Raw genomic sequence first — 23,332 nt, forward strand, 5'->3', positions numbered from 1 at the left:
TCAAGGTGTATGCAACCTGCAATCTAACACCTGGCTGCATGTAGGCAAGTGCTTATGGGTAAGGATCAAAGGAACAGACCAACATGAGTGACATTTTGGTAGATGCCTGCTATAAACCACCCAAAAACTAAGAGGAAGTCAATGGAGCCCTCGCTGGACAGACGGAGAAAGCTTCATGATCGCAGGCACTCATACATATTGGGGCTAATTAACCACCCTGATATCTGCTGATGGGGTAATATGGCTGAGTGCAGCAATGCAGAAGATTTATGGAATCTGTTGATGACAATTTCTTAGCATAGGTGATTCAGAAGCTAACTAGCAAAGGCACTCTGCCAAACCTGTTGCTCACAAACAAGGAAGAATCAGAAAAGGATGTGAAGATCGAGGACAGCCTTGTCTACAGCAACCATCAAACTGTGGAGCTCAAAATCCTAAGAGAAGTGAGAAAGATAAGATTGTATAGTTACAACACAGGACTTCAGAAAAGCAAAATTCAGCCTGTTCAGGGATCTTCCTGGTATAACCTCATGGAATACTGTCCTGGAAGGTAAAGGAAAAGCTTGGAGAGCTACCTAATCTTCACGGCGACCTCAAAGCCCAAGAACAGCCCACTCCTGTGTGTAGGAAGCAGGGGTGGGCTACACAGGAAGAATATACAGATATTACTTGAAGAGTGGTGTTGAGAAAGCCAAAGGTCAGCTGGAGTTGAAACTAGCAACGGATGTGGAAAGCAAAGAAAGGCCTTCTATAAATACATTGACAACAAAAGAAAGGCTAAGGAAAATGTGGACTCACTATTCAACCTAGTGACAAAAGATATGCAAAAGGCTGGGGCATACAATCCCTTTTTTGCTGCTATTTGCATTGGTAAACTTTGGCCTTAAGTGTTCCAGTTCTCTGAGCCTGCCTGTAGAATTCATGTGCATAAAGTGTTACTACACAGTAAAAAGTACAGAGAGAAAGCATCTAAGACAACTGGACGTACACAAGCCCATGGGACCAGATGAGATAAGCCTGAGGGTGCTGATGCAACTGGTCAATGCCACTATCCATTGTGTCTGAAAGGATCAGAAGGAGGTTCCTGTAGACTGGAAGAAGTTGAATATCACACACATATCCAAGAAGAGCAAGAGGGAGGATCCAGGAAGCTACTAGCCAGCCAGCTTCACCTCAGTCCTTGTAAAACTAATAAAGCAAATTCCCCTGGAATTAATTTCCAAGTACACAAAGGACAAGAAGGTGACTGGGAACAGCCAGGATGGATTTACCAGCGGTCATACCTGACTAGCCTGATGGTTCTCTGTGATGAGATTACTGGCTCTGTGGACAAGGGGAGAGCAGTATATACTGTGCGTAGCTTTGTTTTAGCAAGGCCTTTGACACAGTATCTCACAGTATCCACAGGACTATAAGGTAGGTAGATAATTAGTTGAAGTTCCTGGCTCAAAAAGATGTCATCAGCAATACAAAGTCCAGCTGGTGGTTAGAAGTAGCATCCTCCAGGGGATTGATATTGGACCAGTACTGTTTAATGTCTTTATTAATGCCCTAGATGACGGGATGGAGTGCATTCTCAAAAGGTTTGTGAACACCAAATTGGAGGGATCAGTTGATACAAGAGGTAGGGCTGCTGTCAGAGGGACCTGGGCCACCTATACAGAGATCTGATTGCTATCTACATAATGGGAGGGTATAGAAAAGATGGAGCCATATCCTTCTCAGAGATGCACAGTGATAGGGCAAGAGGCAATAGACACAAGTTAGAACACAGGAAAGTTTGATTAGATATAAGGATTATCATTACTGCTACTGCTTTTAATCATGCAGGCAGACAAGTACTGAAGAGGCCCCAGAGAACTGTGGGATCTCCATCCTCCAAGATATTAAGAACTCAGTTAGACAAGACTTTGAGCAGTGAGCAACCAGACCTAATTGTATCTGCATTGAGCAGACGGACTAGATGATGTTCGGGTGACCCTTCCAATCTAGATTAATCTACAGTTCTACAGTTCTTTTTTCAGGCGCTCTAGGTAGCTGTTTAGTAACAGCAATAATAGTCTATTAGGTCTATTTTTAAATCCCCGGATATTTTGTATGTAGCGTAGGACACGAAAGCTGATAGGGACAGTTCTGCCTGTATTATAAATTGTCTTAAATCTCTTAACTCCGCTGAACCTGATAACTTACTTTGCTTCCCCTGCAGAGTACTATCGACCAGCTAGCACACACAGATACACTTAAACCAACACCCTTCTTTAAAGAGTCACAGAACTACTTTATTATTTCTAAAACAGTACTTTCTAAATAAACATAACTGCCGTGTAAAGTTGCAGTTTTGAAAATGTTTTACAGTACTTGAACTTCTTGATTTTGATCTTTTGTTTAAATTCGTTCACACACATTGATTTGTCTCATTAATTTTCATAACTTTGTTAATGTGTTTTACTTAATTTTTTTTATTTCCTTTAAACAGATGCAAGTTTTTCACCCTTAAGAAATACTCAGTTCAATTTTTTTCTTTTAATTTTTGATTGTAATCCTCTGAAATTGGTCAAAATTTGAAAATTTTCAAAATGTGAATTCTTCACATTGAAGAGCAATGTGAGCTATAAAAGATTTCTAAGTCCTAAATCCATTTCCCATGCATGTAGAAATAAATTATTTATTTATGACTGAACAGAGAGTAGATTGATCTTCAACCCTGAAAGACTTGGATGATTATGATTCCAGGACTTTCTTTAGTAGCTTAATCCAATAAAACTGTATTTTAATAAGAACAATACTGAATAATTATAATAATGAGAACACTAAATACAAATTTACACTTGCATCATGAAGCTTTTAATGTTTTTTTTAATCGTTATCAATAAATTATTTTTTCTATTTACAAATGTGTTGTGCTTTAGTCATTCAGAAAGAACTTCTTCATTTCCGTTAATATTTTCTCATCTAGATTATAAGTAAAATCTCATTATTACTGTTTTTCTTTAATGTTCTTTATTCTTTCTCAATATCTCACAAAGCATAAGCCAAAGCCTAAATATAATATTTCATTTAAGGATTAACCCATAGAAAGAGAATCAACATTTTTTAAAAAAACATTTTATGCTACCCATTGCTATAAAAATAACCAGAAAAATTCTTACATGATAGGAAAACTTAATATTTTCATGCAAATACCTATTTCATAATCCATTTAAGCCAGTTAGCCTCCATAGCAGACTTTCAGTGAACCTGTTTAATACAGCCACAATATCTACAACCATAAACAACTCAATAGCTGGCCTTGGAAAAAACCTCAAAAACTTCATAGTACAGAGTTTCTCCTCACTACCAGGAATGAAAAGAAGGAAAAGACAGAGCATCAGATACTCAGATAACTTTATCTAAGTCACTGATAAAGATGTGTTTAAAATTTGTAAGAGAACGCAATACATATCAATACTGCTATGATGTGACTGAAAGATATTTTCTGGTTTCATTTGGGATTACTATATTATTCTTCACAGTGAGCAATGAATTAATAAAGCCAGTTATTCTAACTACAAATATCTGTAAATATTTAAAATATTAAGATTCCTTTCAGAACCTCTTAAACGATAGTTCTATTGGCTCCTAGCCTCTTCATTGTTGTCCTTCATCCTTAAGGTCTTTAAATAACAGACACCTTTTTATACAATAAAAAACAGCATTAAAACATTACAGTTTTTGTACAGTAAAGTGCTTTTCAAAGATGGAATTCATCTCACTCAGATGAGAAATTTCCTTCTCATCTGAGCGAGAAAGAAAAAAGCATTTTTGTGCTAAGTGGAGTTTTTCTAAAATGGAAGAATCAAGGGAGCTAAATCTCATAGAAGTGCACCGATTCACTCTCTATACTTTGCCTTACACATTACATAAGCACCAGGACGATGTAACCGTAGCTAAGAGAAACATGTGATGAGTGAGTGGAACAAATACAGGCTCATCTATTCCTCCACTGCTGCATTATCTCTGCTTTGTTATATCTGCTATTGTGCTAACAGGATTAGAAGGTAGCAGGAAACATATTTCTATTCATCAAATAAACACACAAAACTATGAGCGTGATCATATGGTGATCTATAACATATTACACGAGAGTTACTTCCTCGATCATAAACTGCACTTGAAAATGACTCAAAATGCTGTATTTTCATGGAGGAAAAATTGACGTGCAGGGAATTAACCACAGCACTGGTATTGTTAAACTTATATAAACTTGTATAAAGTCTATACTGGCTGCATAAATGCGCTGACTATACTGGCATAAGTTTTCCAGTAGCATGTATGCAACTATATCGCATATGTTATTAGCAGGGTAAGGAGATACCTCCATTTTTAAGTCAGCAAACTGTCACACTACCACTGCTGGAAACACACAAAACATCTTTTCAGCAGGATGTCAAAATAAAACTATATGAGTAATTACCTCTTAATGGTAAATGACACTTTTTCAGAGTACAGTCCTTCTGGCACAGGTTCATACACAGCCCCTACTATCTGCAAAATAAATAATCCACAGTTAATTGAAGAAAAATATTCCATTGTTTATTTGAAGATCCCATATGATAAATATTGCTCCTTGAAACAGCCTGATGGGCATTACATCATCAGCTCTAACTCGCAAAACAATCTAGAACACATCTTCTGATGCAGAATGTCACTTCTAATCAGGTATCCACACTAATGTACATAATCATTATAGATCAAAGGGCTATAATATCTGAATAAGGGAAACACCAAACAAAAAAAAATTTATTTGTGATCACATTCTAAGGTATAATACACAATGCTATAGAAAATCCAATATTATAGTACATCAAGAAATTTTATATATATAAAGCTCCAATCACCAAATGCAATAATAAAATTATGCTAGTCTGAGAGGTAATAATATCCTAACATTTACAAGCCATTTTTTCAAATCAGAATGGCAAGATAGCAATTCATACAATGATAAACACTTGTGCTCGTTCACACATTAGACCAGAGAGCAGTTTATGCTTCCATAACCTTAAACATAAATTCTCATGGATCTAGTGAACACATGTAGAAATAATGGGTAGGTTGATCTGGCAAAACTGAATACCTTAGTTGCCAAGGAGAGCATATTGGTGCTGTAAAACGGTGGGTTCAGAGTTGCCATCTGATAAAGGATGCATCCTGCAGCCCAGACATCAGCCTTCTCTCCATATGGCTCACTCTTTACAACTTCAGGGCTAAGTAAAAAGCAATGCAACCCACAAGTGTTTAATTAATTCACCTAGAGTAGGCTTATTTTTTTTTAAAAAAATCCAACATTTATTTAGTTACTACAACATGTTTTCAGAACACATGCAATTATGTTCAAAAGGCTGCATTTATTTCCTTTACCATCCAAATTCTTTAAGTGGAATTACAATTAATAGCTTTTCCACTTCTACTGCAGTTCTTCTCACAACACTAACAGCTACGCTTTGTCCACTTGTCCTTTCCACTCATTCAAAGTTACAATGTCTTTGCATGTCATGGATACAAATGAACTACAGCATTCAGAACTTGTTTACAACGATGGCATTTCAATAAAATGGACTAGCGATCAGAAAAAATATATCACATCCTCTTCTAATTCAGAAAGATTTTAATAAGATTCCTATATTTAGAATGCTAATGGATAGATATGGTTTTGCTATTAATGTGAGTAAACAAACTTTATTCATTATATAATTTTCATCCTTTTAAAACTACTGTACTGCATTCCCTGTGAGGATGCCACATGGACACTCAAGAACCAGCCAAATGACAAAAAAAAAAAAAAATCCATTGCAAAGATCCATTTAAAACAAATGGAAGAACGCAGTAATTTCAGTTTTGACTCAGTACAAAGCAGACTCCACTTCCTTCTCTTAATTTCCTCAGCACTTTTCACAGACTTGGATGCTAGTAATTTACATTAGTAGGGATACCCTGATGCTAGAGTTCAAGTTTTAGCAGTAAGTATAGGTCATATCACATAATGTTTTTTTCACTTAGCATCTTCTCACTGTAATTTTTCAGAGACATAAAAAATACTTGAGTCTTTTCATCTGTAAAATCAACTTGCAAACCTAATTGTTTTCCTTTCCCTTTCAGCTTAGAATTTGGAACCACTATATCAACTTCATTATTATACTGCTGATATCCTCGGTAAAATGTCTTATTTTGGAGCTGAGAGGTATTGTGTAAATTCACTTAATGATGCAGTCTGGATAAAGTATATTGGTAGAAGGTGTGCTGCTGATACGTACAAAGTGCAGAAAACAGATTTTTAAAATTTATGGGATGAGGTCCCTTAGATACTGAAGAGAAATTAAGTAATCTTTTATGCTGAAGAGAAATTAAGTAATCTTAAGAGAACAGAAAGTCAGAACAGAGATCACAGTGTGGGGAAGTGAGAGAGACTGACAGGTCACACATTTCTGACAAAATTGATGAAGATACAGATTCCAGGGTGAAACCTAATTAGCAATTTTCCTTGAATTTTGCAGCTGCTATTACATAACCACAGAGGGAATACAGGATCTTGAATGTCATGTTAGAATATAATACCATTTCTGTAATCGGACTGTCTTTATTCCTCACTATGACACTAATTCATTAGAGGACCTTATGGAAATTTCATTTTTATCTATTAAATGTGTCTATTAGAGCAAACATCACTATTGCAACTTATCATATAGATGGTGGGCTCAGTAAGGAAAAGCCCCTGTATTAGTAAAGTTCTATGCATTTCAGAAAAATTAATCTGACTTGAATTTTACAATCTAGTAATAATTTTCATGCATAGACATAATTATTATTTTTAAATTACTAAAGCATATTAAAATCCTAAACTGAGATTATTCAAGCCAAATCTATGTACCTATGCAAAAAGTCACATAGCAGTCACAGAAAGAACAAGATGAAAACAATCAAGAGAGAAACAGACAACCATGACCTGGCTGCAGAATCTTATATTCATGAACAGCAGGGAAGAACCTAGCTTGACGTCCAGAGCAAAGAGCAGTCCATTGGGCTGGTGACTAGGAAAAATGTGCTTGTTACTACTATGACTTAGAAATCACAGAACGAATACAGTGCTACAGGGTTGTAGTTTTAGCATGGTGTCAGACAAATGCATAATAGCTTGAAGCTAATGAAGTCATTTGGTCTGCTTATTCATGCTGAAAGACTTCTTATTCTAAACGCATATCTAATTCTTTCTTTTTATTTTTTAATTAAAAGGAGGACGTGCAGCAAAGTACTACTTGATCTTTTCTTCCAGAATAAATATCTTTAGTCAGAAGTCTCTGATATTTAGAGCATTAGGATGACCAATACCTTAAATAAATACTGTGTCATGCTTAGAAAGTACTTTAAATTACTGAAGTAGTATTTTTCTAAGGTGACCATGAAAGCTTTACAGACAATATAAAATCCTACAATTATATGATACTATGCTTTCATGGCTAATTGAATCTGTGATTTAGATATTTAAATAGACTTTTCCAATATCATTTATTTACTTTTAAGAGATGTAGTGAAAACCCTCACCATGTTCTACAGGCTTGCCTCACCATCTGCTAGTTAGAAATGTGGGTGGGGTACAATACTTGTTGACTAGCAAAACAGTTCTGCAGTCAAGTAGCATCTTTTGGATCTGCACTTTTGAGGGATGCCAAGCAGAGAAAGTACCCAGTTCTGTTCCTGTACGCTGCCACCCACAAACAGGAGGGTGGTGGGAGTACATACAGTGTGTCTAATTCAGTTGACAACTGTGTATAAACTGTCACTGTCTGGTCAAGACCAGAAAGAATGAGTAGAACCAGACTCTGAATTTTATTCCATAAAAATGCTACAAAATCAGCCTTAGCCCCAAACACTGAAAATTAATCTAAGGGTGTAGCATTGGTATGACCACTTTTTAGTTTATTTGTAAAAGCAAGATTCTTCCTTTAATACATAGATTAAGAAATCTCAATTGGCTGAAACAGGACATTGGCACTAATTAAATTTTTAGCAAACCGATGTCCACATCATAAAATGCATTTAGTGTCAAAATAAAATACATAAAGGGAGAAACTCTAAAAGCTGATTTCATTTCCATTGCTCCAAGGGCTGATGATATTGCTGCAAAGCAGCAGTACCGATGCTATACTCTATGATATGCAGAGTCTTAGATATTAAAAGCAGCAGCAGATACTTATGTAATTAGTCATTTAGTTCTTGCAGCTAACATATTCAACATAATCACTACAGTTTTCCGCTAGGTTTACAAATTACTGCTCATTTCCAGATTACGTATTCAAGCTGAAAAAGCGTACTTCAGCAGCATTATGTTAACTACAGGAGAGTCCTTCACTGAATAAATGTCCATAGCAAAAGCAAGACTAAATTCTTATAAATAAAAGACACAGAAATATATCAACAGAATAATTTTCCAAATTCTCAGCATCCTTGAACAGATAGTTTTATAACCGTTTCTCAGAAAGTTCACTCTTGGTCCACATATCAGCACTGTGTTTATATTTAATAAGTCTTGCACGTCAACAGCCTTAAAATGAGTTCTGAATTTGCTTAATCCAAAAAGTTACCCATTTTTTCTTCTGAACTACTTTTGCAAAATTAAGCAGCTATTTTAAATACAGAAGATAGCTTTCCATACTACCCCACATTTTAATTAGGATTTAAAAAATAAACAAACAAACAAAATGTAATCTCATCAATATTTGTGCTACTTGTAAAACAGTGCCATTTCACCAAATCATCTCTACATGACCTTAGAGACATTTTTACAGTCAAGCTTTCAGTTATAATTTTGCTCACTGATGTTATTTAATCATTGTTTTTATTTAAGAATACTTTTAACAGAGTTTAACAAACAAACTGTCCCAATCTGAATCTGCTACATTAGTACTATCATATATCTATATGAAAGACGACTATCCTCACTGGATTAGCTCATGTTCACATTAGTTATTAGTGGATAGAACTTCCAAAATGAAGGAAGAGGTCCTGAATTTGGAGGGGGAGGAAAGGGGAAGATGAAGGAATGATGTTTTCAAACCAGCTAGAGCTTCTAAAGCTTCTAAGAGGTATTGTCAATACTATCAGGCTAACTGTACATGAGATACAATCAGTGAAGATTTCTCAAGCTGCCTAGAACTTCAATAAACCACTCATGACTTGTCTTGGTACAGTGTTCACTGGTTAATCCGCATGCTTCCAACAGGTGTAAGAACAGGATGGTATATGTCATCCTACAGTATGAGAAGCATTTTCAAAAGAAACATCATTTCAACTAGACTAGTTATGAATTAATTAAAATAAGAGTGATTCTTCAAGACTAACTCTCAGAAGAGGTGATGGCTATAATGAAAGAGTAAATAAATAAGAAGCATACACCACTGCAGAAGATTTTAACTATGACAGAGTTATTGCTTTTAGTCTTTACCATTACTCCAATTAACTATTTACAGTTTGATGGAGAATCCTGCAGTTGGTGGTGGTTATACAAACACTGATGCCTAGAAACCATATCTAGTCCAGGAACCAATACAAGTTGAAAACTGTTGGAAACTAGTAAAGTATCAAATATGCTTATCCCATTCTTCCTTCCCTATGGGCGTTGACTTATTGCCGTTGTTGGAGACAGGACAGGAGCAGAGATGGTAGACAAGTTTGTGATATACTGATAAACCTCTTTTTAGTACCAAATACTAAAAGAGCCTCTGCAGCTTCTATTACTTTCAAATATTTAGATATCTTTGTTAAGATAACTATAAAATAATACTTGCTTGCAAAGGATAGCCTTTTTAGTTTCTGGCAGAACTCATCAAAGCAAAGTAGAGGAAGGGATTACAAAATCTTTGCACCTATAACTGCCACAATTTACTATAAAAATGAGACTGCCATACTCTGGCCCAGGCTAACCAGCAGCCTGTTCTGTATTTGACTGTCATAATGGTGAAAAAAAATTGTCTTGCATGAAGTTAGAATCTTTCCTGTTTCAGTGAATGTCTATTTTCTCAGAAAAGGGCCAAGACCATCAATTTCAGTCCAAAGAATGCAGAAATCAAAGGGTATTCCTGTGTTTTGTTACCATTTCCAGATTTCTATAAACCACATGGGCCGTTTTCGTTTTACTAAATTACTGCAAGATAATTTGTGAGTGTTCAGAGACTAGTGTGAAAAAACACAGATCTACTCTATAATCAGTTCTCTGAATCACAGAAAGAGTGGGGAAAAAAGATAAGGGGGGGGGGAAGAAGCTGCTCACCTTCAGCATCATCCCAAAGGAGAAAAAAAGAAAAATAGAAAAGCAGTTGTTGCTTGTCACAATTTTTCTCTGGATAGTTTGCTGTAAGCTACAGATATGTATTCAGTATTATAGCTTTATAATTACCACTAAAAGCAATGGAAGAAGAAGCAGAAGCCACAAAACTGACAGTCTGAATAAAGAGCTTCTGTGAACATTGCTGAAAGCTATTTGCATTTCTCACCTACTGGAAGAATTCAACACAAGCCTTTTGGGGATATTCTGTCTATCCCACGAGTGAGGAAGCTGGAACAGGATTTTCAATCACTAGTTAAAAATTTTACCTTCACAGTTTTCTATTTTGAAATGTATTGCCAAATAATTCTATAATAATTTATTACATTGTCTTCTAACTCGTATACATTTTTCTCATTACAAATTATGTTAAATATTTTTTTTAAATATTACATATATAAAAAATTTCTTCTTCACAAAAGACACCTTTTCAGGCATCCTAAACCTCTGCTGATGACTAAAGAAAATTTAATTATTTCCACCATTTTTTTTAAATGTATGGGGGGTAGGAAAGAAATTTATCACCTTCAGTTTGCAATTTTAAGGTGTAGTAAATCCTCTTGCCACCAGGTGGGGAATGTTCTTTTTAAATGGGTGAACTCAGCTGAGAGGTAACTTTACAGTGAGAGAGCAATTATACACGTGAATCTCAATAGTTTCATTTTCTAGTCCAAGCGTTGCCTGTCTCTGTCCAGGAAGTTCCTCTACATTCCTATTATTTAGTCTATACAGAGGAAAAACCAATCTGAGGTCAGTGACAGCTCACTAATAACTGTAGGATACATTGTATGATAGTACCTCTCATGTTTTTACTAAAATCTTCCCAAAAAGGGCCTGGTTTGATGTGGAAGGATGCTGGTCACTGCAAACAGTAGTGAAATTGTGTAGTCTATCTCAATCTGAAATGTTAATGAGCACTGAGAAATGTGTAAAAATAAGGCTTCAGTAATAAACCGGTGTACCTCTCAGCTACGCTGCTGTTCATCAATGATTTAGAGAAATCACTAACACTGCTTTCTTTCAGGACATATTCAGTGCCTCTCTGTCTAAAACAGAACCCTATGTTTTATACTACACCTTTTGGGGTTTTTATTTTACAGTTTCAAAAAAAAAGATACAGACATCCAGCTAACATTCAACAATTGGATTTGGATTTCTTTGAATTTACAAACCTTTAAGCTTTTATACATGATGACATTACACATTATTGCTTAGAGATACAAATATATTAACTTTGAAAAATAATTTATGGCCTCTAGTAGTGTAATAAGACAATGTTCTAGAACATATGAAAAACTGCCAGCAATCTAATTCTAACTCACCCACATCACATATTAATAGAAATCAAATGACATTTTAAAAGAAGTTTACTCTACTGTTCTTTATTCCTATTGCTTCGCAAAACCAAAAAACTTCTTCATACCTAAATCATTAAATATCCCAGGTAGAAGTAAGTTCAAAGCACAAAGTCCTCTTCCCAATCCCAAAGTGCAGTCACTCATGTCTACGTTTTTCCCCAGGAAAACCTAGAGAGTGCGTGAAACTGTGAAGGCCAAAACAGCATCACATGTGGTAAGTTGTTTAGGCCGTATATTTGAAAATAGTGCCAAATCCAGGTGACGTTTCACTTCTGCTGCTCCCAGTCACTCTTTACCGCCAGTGTCTGCTCTGCCATGCCAGCACGAGCACCTCTACAGCTGCATTATGCATCAGACCAGATCTGATGCACCTGAAAAATAACCTAAATTATTTTTCAGCCAGGTCAATTCTCTCTAGTTCATCATCAGATGTTTATGCAAACGTTTGTGTTGGCCCAGGAGCAGAATGACTGTTTTGGGGGGAGGAGGTTCAGGGTTGGGGTTTTTCTCCTTGAAACATTTAATTGACACAGTTTATATCACAGTGCTAAAAATAACTGGAACTGGCAGAAATTTGGGAGGCTTTTTCTAAGAAAGAGAGGTATTAAATACAACTGCCAAGAGGCTAGCTTTACAAATATAAAAGCAGTTTCCACTGAAACGCAGCTTTCAGTTTTACTCTTTGTTCATAATGCTCAGCTGAAACCTTTTTTTTTACCTTTTCTAAGTAAGAAAATTTAATCAAAACATAACTAAACCAAGAAAATGCATAAAAAGCTTCAGAATACCTCTTCTCAGTTCTTCTTTCTGAGCATAAAGCCTATGTAAAAAGCTGCTGAAAAGAGCAGAATTTTATTGTGAGGACTTCTGTGTTCATATTCAGAAATAGATCAGCGAGGTAAATTCAGCTACCATGTTCTCCCATCTTTGAACTCTGTACTTTTTCTGCAAGAGTGTACATCTCTGGCAGTTAGAAAAGATTCATGTATTTATCTGACAAATTTTTTTTTGTGGCAACTTTATATTTTCACTGCTTTTATACATATGAACCTTTAGCGCTAGTGAAAACAAGTTCTTTCTGAATCTCATGGAGCAGTAGCAAAAAAGCACTTCATTGCATAAATGTCTGTTTTAAAATGATCTTTAAAACTGAAAGATACATTTCATTGATGTTCACTGAGTATGCTGCCCAAGAGACATCCATATCTGAATGTTCTCATGTTTGAACACACGGAAAATAACTCATGTTTGAACACATGGAAAACAACGTGCTCCAAAAATTCACAGATACAGCAATTGCATACTTGCACTGGGGCACCACTGGGTAATCTCAAAGTCTTCTGCTTAAGTATCAATGGCAGCAGGTAGGACAAAAAAGTTGCCAAGAACTCTTGTAACGTATAGGGCCGTGTGTACTTGGAAGCATTGAAGACATCAACATGACAACTTTGTTTGAACATAATTATGCCAGAAACAGTGTTGCTAGCTGAAACCAATCTATGCTTGTGTTGACAATGTGGAACAAAGAACTGAACTTTAAAAAGCATGACAGTATCTGCTTCATGCTATCTAAACAGAATTAACTTCTTTACAAGTATGAACTATCTCACTGGTTTTTATATGTATGCGTGTGCATGTCTATGTGTGTCCATACATATGTGCATACATATATACACAGTACTACTCAAAGATATCTTTTGGGCCTCTAGAATCTTCCATCCGGAATGATATCCTGTGAATATTTCATTTCAGAAATACGGCAACTGGGGAGCACTTACAGTATAAAAATTTACAGCACTGTTGACTTAGGCTAGCAACAAAAATTGGGAAAACTCTCAACATAATGTGAGAGTCAAGGTTATCAACACTTTAGTATCCTTTACAAGTAGACCACAAGTATTGGAGTTTCATGGGCTTTTATGTGCATGTATCCACAACTGAAGGTTTTCTATAAACTTTTTTAAAAAAAGTTAAGCATGTGTTACCAATAGTTTTTTCCCCTCATAAGGACACAGTCACAAATATAGTGTGTAGACGTATTAGGAAAATATCCCATAAAGATACAATTCAGTTTGAATTTCGCCTTCTTGTCTATACACTGTATCTGTTGATTTGGAAGAAAACTTGCTGTGAGTCAGCGTGTAAAACGACTAAACATTTCTAGACCTTCAGGTTTTTTTAAAACTTGTTTCAAGGGCAATTTAAAAAGCCTTGCAGGCTCTATCAGAAAACGTGATGTTTATAGCAAGCTGCTTCTTCCTTCAGCTGTCTTATTATTACTGAAGAATGTCATGAAGTATCACCTTTCACACCGTAATGAAAACACAACAATTACCTAATTAAGCTCAAAATGTACATAGCCATTTCAACTAGTTTTATACTTCTGAATTTTCAAGACTGTCCTATTCATCTCTGAGTAAATTGTTAGAACAAATCGAAGTATCATTAGTATGTAGTTTAGTGTTCCAGTATTACATATAGAGCCTTTGGAAGGCTTAAAACAGAAAAACACGTTTAAGTTCTAATTTACACCTATTATTCCTTCAGACACATCGTGGAATGAAGTCTAAAACAGGAGGAAGTATAAACCAGATTCTGAAACTTATAAAATAAAATTTCCCTTCGATGTAATTTTTGATTTATATTATTAAAGGCAAGCATAACTGCATGGTCCACACATCTGGTGTTCTCATTCACACAAAAATATCTAGCAGATTGTCAAGCAGTCAGTTTTAACAGAAATGCTGTAGATAAATTATATCTGTAAGTTGTAGCAAAGTGCTATCCATGTACATAAAAATTGAAACACTCATATTCTGAAAGATAGTCATAACATGCATCTAACAGATACTTCTAAGAATTGAGTACTTCCAATCAGAAATATTTTTCAGTGAATTATAACTGCAATTTCTTATCAAATGCTTTGAGGAGTTGTCTTAAGTCTGCAACTGCACAAACAGATCAAGAAAATATAAAGGTATTTTCTTTTTATCCATAGAACAGAAATCTGAATACTTAAACAATGGTGAAGGATTTTGCTTGTTGAGCTATATGCCTTTCAGAATCAAATTCTTTCAGTGTCTTTGTGCAAACAACCAAGCTCATCAAAAAATTGCATGAATATTTAAAATTGAAAGGGAGACATGAAAAAATAAGTATCTGCAAGATGACGACCACAGGCAGTAGCAAATTCAATTCTACAACAACTCTAAACCAAACCTAAATATTGAATAACCTATTTAATATAAGGTGTTAATTTCACCTAGCTTTAAATTCCTATAAACTAGCTTTATGCTAAGCTAGTGCTCCAGCTCCCTCTGTAGCAAATGGCGAAAGACAGGCACATTAAGTGGTTGATTCATCTCATCCTAAAATAGCTATTAAAGATAGATGGGATGAAATTCATTATTGAAGTGCCTCCTTTTTTCCATTACTTTCAGTAGTCATCTAGCAGCTTGGCTTGCTAAGATGCCTGGTTTTTGAATCACTACATATAAACAAGATGAATCCCAGCCACGCAGAGACTTGTTGCTGACAGTAAGGTACAAATTAGATGACTTTGCAAGTATTCGGATTTGCTGGAACCTAATATAACAAGATAATTAACTAATAACTACTTTTCTGTCTAGCAATCATGTTCAGTATGGATTAAAAAAAGAAAGCAGACAGCTGAAGATTTTACCTGAATAAGATGGTAACTTCATTGTCTTCTTTTACATAGAATTTATAATTCTCAAATCTAAATAAAGCCTGTTGATTCAGATGCCTGCAAAAACCCTCATGAAAGTCAGTAGATGAAATATGAGCACAGGATCATAACAGAATAATGTAGGCAGAACTTGTTATATATTTTAATAGTAAACAAATAGTTCATTGCTTGATGGCTCACTTACAAACATCTGCTGAAAAGTAAGGCTACATGGGGAACCTGGGCAAAGACAAAAGAGAAGGAAGGAGGAGGTCTGAGACATAACCTCATTCTGTTAAGCTCACTTCCTAACCACAGCAATGGGCGCTCTTGAGAAACAGGCCAGAAGCAAAACAGGCCAAGTGACCTAAACTGAACCATTACATGATCCTATGATGAGAAAAACATTTAATTCCACTGTTTTCTTCCCTAAATTATCTCTAAAATTCCTTTCAGGAAAGAATTAAAGCCTTTATCAGCTCTTCTTGAGATAGGAAGTAGAAAGAAAATACTATACATGTTAATTTGCAAATATTAATCAACAAAACCTATCAATATATTACGTTTACAACACACTCCTGCACCTCCCAATTTAGTAACCAGGTACCTTGATCTCTATAAAAATACACAGACTATTTGTCTGCCGTTGGGATCACATAGCTAATTCACTCCTACCTCCCTGGATAGCACTGTACTATCTCTGTAGTCATAAAAATCATTGATGCTTGTGCAGCTCAAATTGTGAAGAGCCTAGAAATTGAGTAGTAACCCATGAAAAGAACTTTCAACAGCAGAACAGATAGCAAATGCATATATATACACGTATGTCTGAAATCATAGTACTTAAATTCAACCTCCTTATGACACTCCTGTAAGCAATGACCAGCCATCACCAAGAAGTTTGAGGACTCTAGGTATGGAAAGTGTCAGTTGCCAGTGTGAGTAACACAATTACAGGTAGTTTAACTCCAAATTATATTTGAGTATCAGCAAATAATTTATTTTTACCTCTCCTCTCTTTCATTCAAAACAGACTCTTCCATAATGTCCATTTTAAATAACACTCTGATAAGACTAGCAATGCATCTCAAGCAAAAAATATGGTCACTTATGGTGACCATTTCCTTCCAAGACAGGAAACAGAAGGAAAGACTACTGGCTGCTCTGCTTGCAGATGACTCAAACATGAACCTCTTGTTCATTTAGAAGGCATCAATGCTCCTTTATAGCATTTCTTAGAAATAGAAAAAAAAAACTCTGAAAAAAATACCCAAAGTATTCCAAGTTCCTGCAGTTCAGATGTCAAAGTAACACAGTTCATCTAAATGTAGCTCATTTAACATTACTTATAAGAGAAATTAAAAAAGAATAATTCTAGCAAAGAAATAACAGCAACATTTGACTAAAAGACATTTACAAGCTCATAAATTAGTTTGAGGAAATTACTAATCTCATTCTAATAAAAAGTGTTCATTCATTATTATTATTATCTGTTCCAAGGGATTATAAATTAAAAGTCTTAAGCCATTGAGGGGAAAAAACACAATAATTAATATACATTAAAATAATTGTTATACAAGTTATACAGAAAGAATTATTTCCAAGAAGCACATTGATGGTTTACGATCTGTTATGTTAGTAGAATAGTACTTCTTTGTTTTTTCAGAGAGCAGATTAAATTCATCATGGAGTCTATAAAATTATTACATACTCTACTACTTTTTTTTTTTTCCCAAGCATTAAAGTAACTCTTTAGAGGGCAGATCAGCATCCCTGACTTGTTAGAAAACAAGTATAGAAACTAACCTGTATGTTTTCACACTCTATTTCATCAAGAAAACCTATGCTATGACTTTAAGTTACTTCTAAGCCTTTGTGAGTAAAACAACTCTTTTCTTAGGATAGAAAAAAAACATCTGCATGAACTAGTCCACGTCACTTCCTAAGTGGCCTGCTTTCTTTCAGTCCAATTTTTTTTTACATTCTCTCCTGTCTAGTGTTAATTTATGTCTTATGGTGGGGACTTCTAACAATTCCATTGAAACATTTTTCCAGAGATAAATACAGGTATTTCCACACTTTCTTACTGTGTTTCACGTCACTTCCAGTTTTACTCCCATGTATAACGCTATGTAATACCGGATGTGGTACTAAGTACATTTCAAATGTGAGGTGACGGTTGTTATTTAGTCAAACTTGTTACTTAATAAAAATTATATAAAGCTAAATCATTTGGTCTTCATTTTATAAGTCAATCTTTGTCAACTACTTACAATCTTCTTTCTTGAAGTTCACCCAACTTATCTTTTTTGTAATGGTATGTTCATAACGAAACATAATGCTCTATGCAGAGTTTACTGTGGCACACAGATAGAGACAGTGTTATCTGCCTGTCCTCAGCTATACTGTTCGTGTGGATTCCACTGCCAATTGCATGGGACTTCTTCCTGACAGGCATTATTATAAACCTATGCCTAAACTACAACTGCACTGTCACAATTACATTCATTGCTATGTGTCATTCTCCGAGTGAATACTTGTATTAATCAACTTTCAGAATAACCTCTGATAAAAATGCTGTATTAATATACCGAAAGTATTCATAGAATCATTGAGGTTGGAAGAGACCTTGAAGATCATCAAGTCCAACCGTTAACCTAACACTGCCAAGTCCACCACTAAACCATGTCCCCAAGCACCACATCTACACATCTTTTAAATACTTCCAGGAATGGTGACTCAATTGCTTCCCTGGGCAGCCTGTTCCAATGCTTGACAACCCTTTCAGTCAAGAAATTTTTCCTAATATCCAATCTAAACCTCCCCTGGTTCAGCTTGAGGCTGTTTCCTCTTATTCTATTGCTTGTTATTTAGGAGGAGACTGACCTCCACCTCACTACAACCTCCTTTCAGATAGTTGTAGGGAGTAGTAAGGTGTCCCTTCAACTTCCTTTTCTCCAGGCTAAACAATCTCAGTTCCCTCAGCCACTCCTCATAAGACTTGCTCTCTAGACTCTTCACCAGCTTCGTATGCCTTCTTTGGACACGTTCTAGCACCTCAATGTCTTTCTTGTAGTGCAGGGCCCAAAACTGAACACAATATTCCAGGTGCAGCCTCACCAGTGCCGAGTACAATCACTTCCCTAGTCCTGCTGGACATACTATTTCTGATACAAACCAGGATGCTATTGGCCTTCTTGGCCACCTGGGCACACTGCTGGCTCATATTCAGTCAGCTGTCAATCAATACCTCCAGGTTCTTTTCTGCCAGGCAGCTTTCCAGCCACTCTTCCCCAGGCCTGTAGCATTGCATGGCGTTGTTGTGACCCAAGTGCAGGACCTGGCACTTGGCCTTCTTGAACTTCATACTATTGGCCCCTGCCCATCAATCCAGTCTGTCTACATCCCTCTGTAGAACCTTCCTATCCTCAAGCAGATCAACACTCCTGCCCAATTTAGCATTGTCTGCAAACTTACTGAGGGTACACTTGATCCCCTCCAGATCATTGATCTGATCAGATCATTGATAAAGATATTAAACAGAACTGTCCTCAGTACTGAGTCCTAGGGAACACCACTTGTGACCAGTTGCCAACTGGATTTAACTCCATTCTACACAACTTTTTGGACCTGGCCATCCAGCCAGTTTGTGACCCAGTGAAGCACATGTCCATCCAAGCTATGAGCAGCCAGTTTCTCCAAGAAAATGCTGTGGGATTATCCAACTTCTGTTACCTTTCTAATCAAATCAGCAAATCCTTTCCAGAAGCCGGCTGTTCCATGCATGGAAAAACAAGCACAAGACTAGTTTTTCACTACTTTTCTATTCTCTCTCATCCCACAGTGCCTTCAGTTTCCTATTCTCTTGGTTACCTAAACACATCAAACGACTTTGATATGACAGCATAAACTGCAGCTTATTCGGAAGGTAACATTTCAGCTGAGGTTAAACAGTTTTCTCACCAAAAAGATTAAACTGTGTCTCTACTCACTACCCATGACGAAATCTTCACAAACATTGAAAGAACTTAAACTCTCAAATTTGGTTTAAAGTGGTGAAATGGTTCAGAGGCTATTTTTCGAGGAAGAAAGAACTGCTGAAAAAAATGGTGACCAGTTTGATCACTTGGCATCATAAAGCAGGCTAAAAATTAAGTATGTATGAAAATACAACTCACTCCCTCATCTTAAATTACCCTTCCCAACACAAAAATTCTTTAAATAAGTGAAAATATTATGTCACCAGAACAAGCAATGAGAAAAAATAGCTACTGCACATCTCTGCATGAAATCATTTGTGCAGTGCTCTCCCAAGATATGGCTATAAATATTAGCAGTGACCAAAAATTATAGAAAAGAAATATGGTTAACATAACAGTATGCAGACTGACTGTGTAGTCCATAAACAGATATTAAGGTCGAGGAATATTTTCTCTTCCACAGTAGAGATGATGAAGGACACAAGTAAAATAGTACCAAATAGTACCTCTAATTACAATGAAAATGAGAGTTTTCTCAAAACACCACGAAGAGAAAACACCTCAACTTTAACACAAAATGCCAAATCTTACATAACATTGTTTGGTGTATCAGTTTTCCAGAAAGATCAAGTTAGTTCACCAACTAACGTGGAACATTCTCACCTACTTTTTAAATGATACCTGAGGGGTCTGCTCTTCTTCAAAATTTTGCAGCAGCTTTTCAAGATCAGTCAAGTTATCAAGGAATTATGATGGGATTCTCTATTCCATCCCAATCTCAAAATTTATTTCATTTCCCAGAGTTTTTCTAAAATTTCTATATACATACACAATTACAAAAGCAGTTATCATAACCATGACTCAGCTAACTTTTACTTGTATCTCTTGATCTGTTGTCATTATGTTCCCTTCATAAGTTACAATTTTTTTGTGAAGCAAAGAAATGGCAGGTATACGTGAAAGGAAACATTCTCTATAATCATGTACAATTTGCTGTGTCTCTTCTGAGAAGGTCTTCGAGAAAGCAGGATAATAAAGACTGTCACCACTAACTTGGAACAGATTGTTTAAAGCAGTCTTTTCCTCAATTTTTAATGTATTAAGTGTAAACACATTCATTTAATACATTTGGTATTCTAAACATACACATTGCTGGATTTTTTTTTCAACGACATAACCAATTAAAAGGAATTTAATTAGTATGATAGCAAGATAAAATCTAGTATGAAGTAAAATTAAAAACCACCACAATTACAAAGCATAATTGTATAAGTGCCTCTCATAAATATAAAACAGTGTCTGCCATTATTTTAAGATGACACAGCTTTAAAAAATTGCATCAGCAAATTGATTCAATCAACCCCAAAAGCAAACATCTTTGGTAAATATAGTGATACATTTTTATCTGAACCACTCTGCACAATGCTGCACAACCAAATTTAAACAATTAGCATCAGACACTACTTTTGACATTTATTATTTTGTTTCTGTAGTATATTGTCTGCTCCAAGAAGGGTGGGTTGCATCTCAAACAAGCCAGAACGATCATCCTGTCAATTCAGAAGAAAGCAATTTCTGCCACTCTAAAATGACAATGCTGTCTCACAGCTCTTTCTCTTCCTCTTCTTACTTTTCTTTTTTTTTTTGTGCAGGAACTAATATTGTTGCTCTTGGTAGATATGCATTCCCAATATTGTGATTATTTTATAGCCTTCACATCTACTTAAATCATACCAAAAAAACCCACCAACCCCCACAAAAAAAACACACCAGCACAAGCACTGATTAAGTCTATAGGATCTGACTTCTGCTTCATGACTTGTGTTAAAACACTCAAATCAGTTCACCTCATTCCTTGTCAATGGGTTTTTGTATCAAAAAGCCCAGTGTCAAACACAGTTCTAGCCAAGTACCTTGAAGGTGGCATCCATTGCATTCAGCTGTTTGCAAAGCCTTTTTAACATTCTTCAATTATTATGACATTGGAAAGACTTTAATGCTTTATCCTGTCATTTTAAATATTACTCAAGCATACATTTTAAATACAAAGACATCCGTACTGTAGACTTTTTCTCTTTCCTGACTGCAGACAGGCAAGGATCACTGCTTCCATGATTTGGCTGTGGAATAGAACTGACAAGTCCTAAAAGACCACTTACCGAGAGACTGCAACATATTAAGTGACATTTTATCCTCATGTCTACATCTAAATAACTGGACAAAGATAGAAAAAGAACTGCCAAAGTGCTAGCTCTGATGTGAACTTCCATGTATGAAGACAGGGTATGAGAATAATAACAAACGTATAAGCAAACATTAAAAACAAACAAAAAATATATTTGAATCTACAGAATACTACTCTCAAATAAAAATTTCCTACAAAATGTGAAAAGACACGAAGACATCAGCAACAGAATCTAACGGGGGAAAAAAGTGAACATAGATACAATATGAAAATTACAACTTAGTGATACTGAGTGCCACTGGGGCATGGTTTGGAACTTCACACTTCTAAAGACTAATCTAACTGACAGAGGCTTCACAGGTAACTTGTTTAAAAGAGCACAATAAATTCCCATCAACAGCTTCTCTGCCCAGTTATAACTGAACAAATCAATTATTTCAGAGGAGCAGAAAAAGATGGCATGTAACTATTTAAACCAAACTCTTACTACACTTAACTACTCAAACTATCACTTGCAGATTGTTCTTCACTCACTGATTGTGCTTCAGGAGTGTTTAGGGAAATAATCAAGGCAGCCTTGCAATCACCTTACTTTTGCTCACTAAGAAGCAGCACATGCATTAGTCTTCAAGGTATGGGACTTCAATATTTAACACATTACAAGTACTCACTCTTGAAACCATTCCAGAATTCAGTGATTTCTAGGGATTAAGCGTCAATCATTATCATTCTGGCACTAGGGGATCACAAGCAACAATTTCAAAAGTGGCAACATGAATTATACTCAACTGCTGAATGCCTGAGTTCTTGACTCTCCCTCTTACTTCAGGACACCCGCCAGTAGCTCCCTCGATAGCTTAGAACTTTTAATTACTTATTACAAGCACACAGGCTAAGCATTGTCAGGTATATTGCCATCAAATGTGGTCACCACAGCAGAAAAGAACATTGAAGATGACAGACATCAAAAGGCCTCTAAATTTCTGTAAGAGATACTGTCAGTGCCCCAGCCAGTGCAGTGGTCTTAAAAGAAATTTAGGATGAAACCACTTCCAGTTTTATTTAGGATATAATGTTCTGTCAGGTTTTTCTCCTTATTGGCAGATATTTTGTAAATTAAAAGTTTTGATGAAAACAGAAAACAATTCATTAGAGTATAGACTGCATGCTGTGCAACATTTTTGGTTCGTTTATGTATCATTCATTGTACTTTTCTTTTCCTATTCCCTGTGCCAAATAAACGTCACCTTATTTACAGGAGCTAGAATTGGCAATTTATAGTGGTGGTAACAAGAGCACCAGAAAGTCCCTAAAAGCAGAAAACCCACTTCTGCCCTTAGAAAGCTAGACACTGAGTAAAAGCAACAGAATGACTCTGAAAAGAGGGAACAGCAGCTGTATGTAAAAAGGTATTGCAAAGAAGCTGGAACAGGCTTATGCAGGAAGGAGGAATATTTGGATCTGCAAGGCTTCACCTGAACATACTGTAAACATATTTCCTTAATAAAGTAGTAGTTAGGGTAGGCAAAGCTTAACTAGTAATTTTGCAAACGCAGAGAGACATCCTGAACTGTGGCACAGATCAGAAATTCCTTCATTGATTTCTGATGTTAGCATTTCGGTCAACACAAATTCTCATCTTAAATAGCAGGCCCAGAACACATCAACTGCTAATAGACGCATACTGAGCTTGTGCTTTCCACAATTTAGATTTTTAGCTGGATTACATTTGCTCAGTTTTGTTGGCAATACAGTAACCTCAACTAT

At 35.9% G+C, this 23,332-nt stretch overlaps 1 protein-coding gene across 1 annotated transcript in view; it reads right to left on the reverse strand.

The window, feature by feature from the left end:
* Positions 1-23,332, reverse strand: part of NEK10 (NIMA related kinase 10) — a 100,452-nt gene that overhangs the window by 40,067 nt on the left and 37,053 nt on the right. Inside the window, 2 exon segments of the mRNA XM_086615156.1 lie at positions 4,454-4,524; positions 5,114-5,243. Coding sequence (XP_086471282.1) covers positions 4,454-4,524; positions 5,114-5,243 — 201 coding nt within the window.

The sequence above is a fragment of the Tauraco erythrolophus genome, chromosome 7 (genome assembly GCF_009769465.1).
Source record: "Tauraco erythrolophus isolate bTauEry1 chromosome 7, bTauEry1.pri, whole genome shotgun sequence".
Classification (NCBI taxonomy): domain Eukaryota; kingdom Metazoa; phylum Chordata; class Aves; order Musophagiformes; family Musophagidae; genus Tauraco; species Tauraco erythrolophus.